The sequence below is a fragment of the Mytilus californianus genome, unplaced genomic scaffold, assembly GCF_021869535.1.
Source record: "Mytilus californianus isolate M0D057914Y unplaced genomic scaffold, xbMytCali1.0.p SCAF_1, whole genome shotgun sequence".
NCBI lineage: Eukaryota > Metazoa > Mollusca > Bivalvia > Mytilida > Mytilidae > Mytilus > Mytilus californianus.
In genome coordinates, this window is record NW_026262581.1 from 79,945,256 (window position 1) to 79,957,531 (window position 12,276).

Genomic DNA, 12,276 nt, shown 5'->3' on the forward strand with positions numbered 1-12,276 from the left:
GTAATTTGAGTTTGAGTTATTTCCCTTGGCCACCATTTTGGAGGGATAAACAGTTGATTTTCTTATTTGACTTACCAAATTGAAACATGTGATATACACTGATAACAGATCGTAGTGGTGAATTAAACAAGGCTAAAAGAAATAAAAATTGGTCAGAAAAACCCTTTTTCTCAAGTCTAGCGGTCAGTATAAGAAGATGAATTTGGGTGATTTATGAATGAATTTGCACAATTAGGCCTCCAGCAAGGTGACAAAGGGAAGTAACTCTAGCTCAAATTGTGTCAATAGAAACCAATCTATACACCAAACATTTTATTGCATATTTTGTCAGCATTCTTAGTCTTTCAAGTGGTTTGAAATTATTTATTATAAAAAAACACTATTATTTATGCAGGTAGGTATAATAAATTGTAAATTACAAACCCATTCATCTGATAATTTTCTATGTGAACAATTTGTAATTACCATATAAAGAAAGAAAACAGTTACATGAGCAAAATCTCAATTTACATTATTCCGAGATACTCTTTTATGAATCATTCAAAACATTTAATGCTGGCTTAACAGATAATAGTCAGAAACATCGGCATGATTAAATGATTGGTGATACTATAAACGAATGTAATAAGTATTAACATTATGAAATTTGCTAGCCTTGATGCTTGAGAATTCCTATGCAGTCAACTCTCAACTCTGTTTTATCATTAACAACAAATGAGTCGCATTCATTAAATATAAGCACCGTGACTGCATACAGCCCCTTAAAATTTCTACTTTGATTTATAATACTGGAAAATGCTGCTTTACTCTTGATCTACTTCTTGGATTTTAATTGATTAATTTGGCTATACACACATTTTGAGAATAAGGAATGCAATTTTCATGTTCAAATTCACATATTTTGTTGAAAAGTCAAATTCACATATTTTGTTGAATAGTCAAATTCACATATTTTGAAGCAACAATAGCCAAGGTATCAGTCAGACATACTATCTTTCTATGCAGGTCTGTTAGATTTGTGCTTGACCTGCATCTTACTAAAATAACATCAGTGTGTCATTCACTTTGCTTCCCTATGGCATGGTAGCATATTGAAAGGTAAAATAAGATGTCTTTTTAAAAAGATTATTAAAAAATAATGTGAAATTTTATGGGGAACCAATTGGACCAGCAGTGACATAAATCTGACAGACCCTTATCCATTGTATGAAATATGTAGTCAAAATAATTGATAAAGAATTCTGAAAAGAAAATTCTACTTGGTGATTCATGAGTGGGTTAGCAATTGCAATGGAGGGATTTTGATCTGTAACACTAGCTATAATTCTAGAACTAATTAACGGTTTCAAATTTGTATATACTCTGTTATAGTATGTGACAGTTGTAAATTACAGTTGCAGCAAGCTCATTCAGAATTTTTATATTCATTTGTCAGCCTCATTTACAATTTGCTTTGTGAAGTAGCCACGTACTGTGATTTTAGAATGTCAGAACAAGATGCTGCAAAAGTAGTAGTTTCAGCTATTTACTAATTTCAATATTTTCATGGTACATTGTACCTCCAAAAACTTTTATGGTTACAGTGTATATTCCATAATATCGTGATACAGAAAGTAAATACAAGTTGATAAAGAAACACAATTGTGGAAATTGTATATTGCAAAAATTTTTCTATGATACTTATCCCAGTAATTTGTTTATTATCATGTGATTTTATTTTCAGATGATTTACCTAGACCATCTCCCAGAGTTAAGAAGGACAAAAGTCGACAAAGTTCTGTCTCAAGGTCTCATAAACTAGATGAACCTAAAAATCTTAGGGTAATTTATAGTTTGAAAGTTATCTGCAGAATTGTATTAAGGATAAAAAATTGTGTTTTCTCACACATACATGAATAAGTTGGGATATAGGGTAAATGAGGTAAATAATTAGTTGATCAGTTTGAAGAGATGAGTTCAAACTGCAACTTGATAAGCGTTATAGTAAATTGGTATTCACTATTGTGAAAGGACAAAGCCATTAGAACATTCACTGTAATTGCTTAGAAAAAAATCAAGACACCATGCAGTCAATGAAGCAGCAAGCTGAAATAAATTCGAAAATCACTGGATGGCAGTAGAATAACTTTTGATTGACATTAAAACGATTTCTACTATTACAGTAGTATATGGTCAAAGATTTGAGGTAAATGTTGGATTTTTATTGTATTTTTAAACATTCAGACATAATTCAACCTCAACCTGAAACAAACGGTGATTAGGGGATGTTAGGGAATTATTTTGATTTGACTTTAATATAAAAATAAGAAGATGTAGTATAATTGCCAATGAGACAACTCTCCACAGAGACCAAATGACATAAAAGTTGACAACTATAGGTCACTGTACTGCCTTTAACAATGAGCAAAACCCATACCGTATACTGTAAATTCAGAAATTATTGCGTGCATTTATTATTGCGATTTTGTCATTTTAGACTAAAATGCGATTTTTATCTTTGCGATATTGAGAAAAATCCTGTTTAATTCATATAAAAAATTTCGAAATGCGAGTTTAAATTATTGCGATTATAACCCTGTCGCATTTTTCGCAATAATAAAAACATCGCAATAATTTCTGAATTTACAGTATATATAAGTCAGCTATAAAAGGCCCAGAAATGGCAAATGTAAAACAATTATTCAAACTAATTTAAGGTCATTTCTGCTACAGCAAAAAAATTTTATTTGGTTAAAGATTTTAGATTATTACTGACTATTACTTGAGTCATTTCTATATAAATTTTTTAGGAATGGACACACACTAAAAGTAAAGGCAGCTTTTTCATGGAAGATGGAAGTCTGATATGTCACCAATATGATTTTAACCTTCCAGACGATAGTAAAATTTGGATCACTATGCAGCCACAGAAAGCAAGTAGAGGTAAATTCAGAACCAGTTGATTGTAACTGTATTAAGCAAATATTGTGATTTATTTTAGCCATTTTAGTTTTCAGGGTATTTGTGTTGAATTGATCGATTTTGACTGTTAACTCAAATTGGAATGAAAAACTGTAAAGGGTATGTATTACAAAAGGATGTATGTTTATCTACATGTCCAGTGGTGTATTAAAAATAAACTCATCGAAGATACCAAGCTTATAATTATGTATGCCAGACACATTTTTTCATCCACAAAACCCTCATCAGTGATGTTCAATTCAAAAAAGATAAAAGACAAAAGTTAAAGGAGATGAGACAGCAAACCAAAAAAGAAATCTAGAAGTCAACATTTTGTCCTCAACAAGTGACAAGTCTTTGTACCATATATCAAGTCAATAAAGAACATGACGAAGTTGCAGTTTACTTAAGTGTTGTTGTCAATTTAGTGGTATTTGGCAGAATATTGCAATTCATAAATTATTCTGAGTCTAGACAAGTTTTCATGTAAACTTCAAAAAGAATTGATTGAAGGAGTGAGGCCTAAACATGATAGTTCTTGGCTATGTTGCAAGAGTGTATGCTTGAATGCATATGATGAAATTATAGACAAAATAATTACTTACAATTGTGAAAATCAAGGGACGAAAAATAAAAGTCCTTGAAAAATTAACACAAATTTACAATGTGTTTAAAATATTTAAGTAAGTTATTTTTTTTTTGGTTACTAAGTCACTGTTACAAGGCTATAGAATTAGTTAATACTAACAGCTCATTTTATATTGACATATATTTTTCAGGAATGGATAGTAATCCTGTAGATACTTCTGTCTTTATATTGAGAGACAGACCTGATGAAGACGGTAACTTACTTGTAGCTTTTACAGAACACAGAGATGGCAGAGGGGTACGTTTTTTGATTTTTTTTTTGGTGATTTGTTATTTGTAAAATATTATCCATATCCTCTGGTGTGTCAGTTCAAAATGAAGATTGTAGAGCTTGAAAAGAGGGGAGAATAGAGGTGGTTGTTGTTAAAACTGTTATATATCAAAACACAAATGATAACTGCAAAAACTGGGGTATAAAAGCAAAATCATTTCTGTCATTATAACTTTCATTTTTTAAATGCCAAAGATAGTAAAAAAGAATAAGAAATAAATAGATTCATTTATTGACACACTATGGAAGAATAGTTTTCCATAAGATACATGCAAAATAAGAATTACAAGCCCATTTTTAACTGAAAATTCAGAAGTGATGAATATTTTTTATATAAGCTGTGGATTTATTATTATTCTTTGGGAACAAATTTTTGTGAGAATAGGGGGGAATCAAGAATTTAAATGTCAAACAAAATACTAATTTTTACATAGGTTTGTGAGGAGAATTTTTAATAACCACAAAATCAAGTATCCATGAATTCCAAAAAAAATCCTTAAATCCACAAAAATTGGTACCAACGAAAATAAAAGAATTTACAATATGCAAAGAATGTGACAGGATAAAGGTTACAATTATCAAACAGGCATTTCCTGCTGAAGGTCAACAGTTTTCTCAGGAAACTTGATCTTGCTTCCTCCACCAGTGACTGCAAGGATAAAGCCAAGTGTGCTCAAAGTTGTGTTAAACACCAATAATCAATCAAAACTGTCATTTTGCAACTTGTACAAGAATTGCATTAATTAATGTTGTATATATGTCTGATAACAAATTGACAATACTTAACCCATGAATTAAATTCCTTATTTATGGACTATTTGTTCTATTTGAAGAAATATGGTGTAAGCTGTGATTTGAGCGCTGGTAAATATTACATCATGCCATATACAACAGGGTGTAGATTTAAAAGTCGAAAATCAGAATCAGAAAAGGAAGCTAAACTGGTATCTCAAGATAAGGGAGGCAAATATGTTATAACCAAAGCTTTCAGGTATGACTGGTCAACTTTTGCTTCATCTACTCTTGTTTTATTTATGGTCATTATTTTTGTCTGTCTAGACTCTAGAACTTATTAGTAGCATTTGACAGTCTATAAGATCTATTTCTCATAATTATAAAAAGAGGTCTGGGAGCTGAGTGATATATGTAATTGATTGAACTATGTCTTATAGATAATTTTTAGACTAGTAGCTTCCATTGGCATATGAAATAGTTTGTTAAAATATTCACAGAGATGTATACAAGATCATTCAAATGTACCAAAGTTACGTTTGAACTCATCAAACAAATGTATTCATTAAAAGTGCCACTGTGTAGATATGAAAGTCACATTAAAAATAAATCTACAAATCTTGTCATTCGAATTTAAAAAAAAAATTTAAAAACATTTCACAATAATTCACACCCTTAACTAAACAATCATAACATGTTTCAACACTTATACTGTAACAGTATAGTGTTGCAAAAAGCTGAATAAAAGAAATTTTTCTTACAATATTCGGTACTTTTCTATGACAAAATATCTAATTATCATTGTATATTTGCATTTGTAGGAAAGTGTTAGAAGATATATTTGACTACAGTGATTTAGATGGAAATGGATTTATGAGTAGAAAAGAATTTAACCTTTTTAACATCAGAACTAGTGGTGAGGAAGTAGCAGATGAAGAATGGCAGGTTGTGGAAGGTAATTGTTATCAAAATTCACTTCATAATATTTTTTTCTATCCGTATTAGATGTACATAGCTATTTTAACTGCTTCTGAATTGTGATTTTATCAGATATAAGAAGAATGTAAATCATTAAAGCTAAGAACTAGGAGTATAAATATATTTCTCTAATTCTTCGTCAATTTATCCCTTTCTGCCCCATTGTATAAAAAAATTTCATCAACGTGTGGTTCGTTTGATCTCAGTTCTTCATTGGTTAAAATCCGATTATGACGTCGAATCTACTTGCTTTCCTCTGAATTTCCTATTGTGACGGCATGAAAAAATGCGACCATGCCTGATGACGTCACATAGAAAGAACACATCTTTTTACAGATCATTCGAAAAGACGGAATAAGTTTGCCTGCATATTGTTTAAAAATCATTAGAGAAACAGATTCCACCACCAAATCTTGTGTAATACGATATTTATCAACTCTCGACAGTTAAATTTTAAATATTTAAACCGCTCGGCGAGCCTCGCGTTTTAAATTTGAAAATTAAACTGTCTCGAGTGGATAAATATCGTATCACACTCGATGCAGTGGTAGAATCTATATGTATTAAACTTCAAATATAAATAAGAAGATGTGGTATGAGTGCCAATGAGACAACTCTCCATCCAAGTCACAATGTGAAAAAAGTTAACAATTATAGGTCAAAGTATATGAAGAATTATTTCCATATAATCTGGCCCATATCTTGGGAAAATTAGTGGCAGATCCACAGTTCTAGTAGAAAAAAAAAGAGGGAGTTAATAATTTGTTATGGTAAAAAAAGCAAAACAATTTTATGTCAAAAAATGATTTTTTTCGAATCAAGGACACCCCACCTAAACACGCAACAATGTTATCAATTCTATAAATAAATGAAGTTTATTGTCTTGGTTTCACTTATAACTATTAGAATGTGTTTTACTATTTGTTAATAAAAAAAAGTTCGGCTGCTTTTCTAACAACATTTTCATCAGACACTTTATATACATTATAGACAGGATAGATTTAGAAGATGGAGAGATTACAAAAGCTGGGTTTCTACAACTCAATGAATTGGAAGCTGAAGATTCTGAGGGTGATACTGAAGATTTATGGACCACGCTTGTCAGTATGGGATATAACAAACAGCTTATCATGGACCAGGTATTTGGATAAAACATTTTCTCTAAAATATGATTTTGTTGTTTTTATTCAATTGAATTAAAAATTTAACAAAATATTTAACAATACTTTCTAAGTGTTTGACATTATTTTGCTATATAAGAGCTATTGTGTTCGTTCCTGTTTTTCTATGTGGCTTTATCTTTTGGTGTTTAATTGCACCTGAATTTCATATGAGTACTATGAATTAAGAGTTCAACTCCTTACCCTGCTCAAGGTTGGAATGAAGATACAAAATTGCCAAAATCTAGTCCATATGCTCAGTTTGAATTTGTTCCTTAGATTATACAGGTTGAATGCTCCTAATGATGACACAATTATAATAACAGATCTTGTTCATGCAGAAAAAGTTATTGATATTTAATTTTGAAAAAGATGACAAGTATCTCTTTTATGTGCATGAAATTTAAAGATAGATTTCTTATCATTGATGTGACCTCTTGGGTTTCCGAGTGTTGAAACTCATTTCCCCTGTTTAATAAACTTTCTGGTCTTTTCAAGAAAATAATATGATTTTTCTTTCCAGGCATGTCCTTTCCAACTTGATGTATACACAGAGGATTGCGATGATGCTGAGTTAGATGTAGTTCGAGTAGACAGCTACCCAACATATCCAGGAGATCTCTCATTTGATGACATAATCAGCAAATCATTTATAAAGCATGTAAGTTTACTTCCTTTGTCTAATATTCATTTGGGCTGTTTTCTGCTCTTTGGTCAGGTTGTTTTCTACTCTTTGGTCAGGTTGTTTTCTACTCTTTGGTCAGGTTGTTTTCTACTCTTTGGTCAGGTTGTTTTCTACTCTTTGGTCAGGTTGTTTTCTACTCTTTGGTCAGGTTGTTTTCTACTCTTTGGTCAGGTTGTTTTCTCTTTGACACATTCCCCATTTCCATTCTCTAGTCTATGTACAGAATATTACTGGCTAGTATATAGTACTAGAGTAAACGTTGACAAAAGTTTATTTGTCATTTGTTTGATATTCAAAATATGTCATCAATCTGTGTTATCTTGATACTGTGAGTATGTATTATTTTTTACCTATAGCTTCAATTTCGTTGAATTTCCGGTAATATTTTCACAAGCTTACATCTAAACATTGTGATTGGCTAACAACGTCCTAAACAATGGGAGTTCAACGAATGATGTGACGTAATATTCATTTTTAGGTACGATAAATGAAATTAGCCACATTCCTTTAGATTCTGAAACGACCAATTGATGGAACCTTAATAAATGTTAAAAAGTAATGTAACGGACCATAAAACTTAATTTTAAAAACCTCTTACCAAGACTTTTAAAATGGTAAATTTTACAACAATGCCAGTTTTTAGTTCCATGTATTGCATTCTCTTTAACGATAGAGCAGGATATGTAAATATTACTGTCGTAGAAGTTTATTATATTTGTCTGTTTCAGGGTGAGATTTCAAGGGTTAAAGGTATGAAGGACCTGTGTATGTACACATACAAAAATGATGGCTGGGCATCCCTGGTACTCGATAACAAGGTAAAGAAGTAGAATTTGGAGTTTAAATACACTTAAGCAAACATAAACATACTCTGTATATTTTATAATTTCAAGTAAACATGTTGAAATCTTCATGTACATTCAACTGAAGATGCAAATGGATAATTCAATAAAGTAGTTGGGTCTTACAGCCTATCTTTACACATCCATGCTTTTGCTAAGATAAACATACTATAGTAATACTAAAAATTACATCCATTACTTGTACATGTAGGTATTCAACTTTTACAATTTTGATTGACACGTTCATTTAAAAAATGTCTTCATACATTGTTTATAATTGTAATTAAAAACTTTTTTTTCTATTTATAATGAATTTATAAATTTCAGTCTCACACCAGAGTACGTGTTGAACTAGATTGTAGTCGTAGTGAAAATGTAATCAGCAATCATGACAGTTTACAGCGGACACTTAGAGTAGATCCAGGTTCAACACTTGTAAGTTTTTTTTTGAATTTATTTTTGAATTTAATTTAACTCATTCTGTAAAATTAATAAGGCTTTCCCAAGCTTCATAAAAAGATTTTATGTCTTAGTAGTTTCAAACTTATTTCAAAAAATGAAAAGGCATAGGTAGTACCAAGGTCCTTCAAATCTCAATATATAAGGTATGATGGATAAACAAAGATAACTCATAGCAAGAAATAACACCTTTAACAGTAAAAAGAGGTCGGTAAACTATTTGGCAATGAACATAGCTATATAAATCCATTTCGTCATAAAAGTGGTGTACTAGAGAGCAAAAGATAACGAACAAGGATTTACCGAATTCTAAAACTTTTTGACATCAAATATGGTAACCATGCAATTATACATCTAATATATTGAATAAGATACATATACAGACTAAATTCCATATTATCTTGACAAATAATAGAAAAATGGCAACAATTAGAACCTGTATGAACAATCATGGCTGAACAGCAAGATGATTTAGCATTTAATCAAAGTCATTGAAATTATAATGTTGTATTTTTTTAAGGCTATCTGATGAATTCATGATTAAAAAGTCTCGGACAGTAATGGCATAGCAGCAGCATATTTTATTGCTGTCCATCACGATTGATCATTAATTGAAGATACAATTTACAAATTAAGAAGTACGGGAGTACCTGGCAAAGTCTTATTTCAAAATTTATCAACTATCAGCTTAGGGGTTAATTACAGGGCTTCCAAAATTTCCTGACGACAGCCGGACATTTTTCAAAGAAATATTTTTGACGGTCAATGATCAGCTGGATACTTAAATGTAACTGAGAGGATGCATAAATTGATATATGTGTCTAAATAATTAGTAGTGTTATATGCAATAAAATTATTTATAACTGTTTTGTTTTCTTCATTCTAAAAATAAATAAAATATTATCCTCGGTATTGTGTCATTTTTCTGTGTATCGTAATACAGTAACCATCATTGCATCAATCAGCTTCAGTACCTGACTGTTCTCATGTTTTTGTTTCTGTTTATATAATCTATCTTCTCTCTGTGAGTACTTAACACTTTGTAAATTAAGGCCATCTTATTTGAAACTGTTGATGTTGGCTTTAATTGCAGTACAACTTGATCATCAATACACGTGATACTTTTCTTTTTGTGTATTGATTACCTGACCACGTGACTTTTACAACTGATGCGGTATTTATAGATAACATTGAGGAGGCCCGATGAAGGATATTGTTTTAAACCGTGTAAAATCTACTGAACAGTGATAACATTTTTCTTTGTACAATTTCCCAACCTGATTTAGAAAATAAGGAATAAATAAAAACATACTCAGTTGATAAATAATTTAATGAATAACAACATGATATTTTATGTAAGCATATAACAACAATAAAATGTCAGAAGAGCACAATGCTGACAAACACACGCAATAAATATTACAATGAGCACATTGAAAAGAAGCACAGATCACAGCACAAGATTAGAGTTCATTTAGTCTAATTAAAGATTTTACATTCATGAGCTTGCTAAATGCATTGTTCTGATAAACATGGCGGTTACGAATGGATTGCCATTTGCGGATAGCAGGAACAGGGTCAAAGTCTTTAACATCTACACCTACTAAGCTTATCCTCATAAGTTGATCTAAAGCGTCAATACCTAGACTACACCTTAGTCGATCATAATTCCCACGGCGGGACTTAACTTTACGTCGGACACCACCTCTTTCTCTATAACATCGGAAATTGTCTGAATAAATTCGGAGCAGGCATTGTTCTCTTGATATAATTTAGAAGTGATCACGGCACCATTTAACTTAGTTAAATCATTTATTGACTGAAATTTGTCCATTGGTTTTTCCTATATATTTTAGTAAATTTTCCCCTTGAGAGTACCCCAGTATTTAACACGATGTACAGTGTTAAATAAAATAATATATATCATACTTATTCATTTATAAATATCCTTATTTGAAGAATAACTTTTAAATATCAGGATACTTTTAAAACTGAATGCTCATTTAAAATAAAATCTATAAAGCGTAATTAAATAGGATGTTGTTCCATACACGCTTACATGTTTGACCTCGTTTACCGGATTACCTTTATGTACATTGTTATGCATCATTAATTCTATTGATAAAGATAAGCTAAGAACACCTCATCAAAGGTAACAAACCTGTAATCAGTGAATGATTTATGGCTTCAATATAACTTATTGAAGGGATAATTGTTTGACAGCTTGTTGTTATTTAAATAAAAGAAAACGTGTTTTTTCTACTTTTTATTGATGTACACAAGCTAAAGACCAAGCCGTACATTTATGTACCCAGAGGATTAGACTAACTGAGACACTTCAAAGTATCTGAAATATGCTGCTTCTGTTTTATTAAACCCAATTATGACCGAAATATCTTTGTGAAATAGATTGCCACAATTATAAACTAAAATGCCCAAACGGACATGCCCAAAGCCCCAAACGGTCATTTTTATCGATCGATAGTTGGTAAAAATTGAAATGACCGTTTCATGAAAATGCCTTGAATAACAAAATGTGGCACACCAATTCTATTTGACCGTTTGAGGCTGAGAGCAGCCGGTCTTTTTATGAAAGTTTCGGTCAAGTCCGGAATATATGACCGTTTTGGAAGCCCTGGTTAATTATACCCTGCTCTAAAGCAAAGGAGGGGGTATACTGGTTTTATAATAAGTCTGTCCGTCTTTCTGTCCAAAACAATTTTGGTAGCATTTTTCCCTGCACAACAAATCAGAGCTTCATGTGAGCATGCTATACTATGTGATGCATTTTCAGATTCATCACTCATCAACTTCCTGTTTACCAAATACTTAGAAATTTCTTTACATAATGACCATTTATGAAATTTTTGTCACATTTTTCTCAGAAACTACAATCAAGGCTTTCTGAAATTTGAAATCAAGCTTCTTGTGAGTTTTCACATCCGTCACTCGTCAATCTCACTGTTCACCTAATTTATCGTAGTTTTGTTAACAAGGTTAATTAAGTGGCATATGAAAGAGTACTATGAAAGGTGTGTGACACTGAATAGCTTTTAATAATGAATACTTTTCTATTTTTAGATTGCCTATCACCTGATGCCAGAAGACGAGGATCGTGATTGGCAGGTTAAATGCACGGAGACAATACGCTGAGAGTAGAAGATTTTAAGTAACATTGTAATATTTTCCGTCCTGTGATAATGTAGTTCAGTTTTGTATTTAAAGAATAATGTTTTTTATTGTAGAATGGTATAGAAAACAGGTGTAGAAATGAAATTTACTGCTATATATTAGAACTTGAAGAAATCAAAATTTTTAAGTCTATTTATTTACTGTAGAATGTGAAATATATCTTCCTTTGCAAAGAGTGCTTAAGAGTTGTCTCATTGACACTCATACCACATCTTCTTATATCTATTAAACATTATAACCTTTTTATACAGATGGATTAAGACATATTGCTTTATGTTGTCCTAGTAGATTTTTATAGTGCACAAGCTTGCAAGTGCAATATATATTCTGTGAAAGATAATATTCACTAATATTCATGCAATAACCATT

The 12,276-nt window shown here is 31.1% G+C and overlaps 1 protein-coding gene across 20 annotated transcripts in view; it reads left to right on the top strand.

Annotated features, from left to right (window-relative positions):
• LOC127708071 (EF-hand calcium-binding domain-containing protein 7-like) overlaps positions 1-11,870 on the top strand; it is a 36,348-nt gene extending 24,478 nt beyond the window's left edge. For all 20 annotated transcript variants that reach the window (XM_052212889.1, XM_052212879.1, XM_052212899.1 and 17 more), the window contains 10 exons: positions 1,724-1,821; positions 2,790-2,922; positions 3,720-3,826; positions 4,693-4,850; positions 5,413-5,546; positions 6,560-6,708; positions 7,253-7,390; positions 8,143-8,232; positions 8,584-8,691; positions 11,797-11,870. In XM_052212889.1, the coding sequence (XP_052068849.1) occupies positions 1,724-1,821; positions 2,790-2,922; positions 3,720-3,826; positions 4,693-4,850; positions 5,413-5,546; positions 6,560-6,708; positions 7,253-7,390; positions 8,143-8,232; positions 8,584-8,691; positions 11,797-11,868 (1,187 nt within the window). In that variant the 3' untranslated portion in view covers positions 11,869-11,870. The remainder of the gene's footprint in view (positions 1-1,723; positions 1,822-2,789; positions 2,923-3,719; positions 3,827-4,692; positions 4,851-5,412; positions 5,547-6,559; positions 6,709-7,252; positions 7,391-8,142; positions 8,233-8,583; positions 8,692-11,796) is intronic.
• Positions 11,871-12,276: the final 406 nt, after the last annotated feature.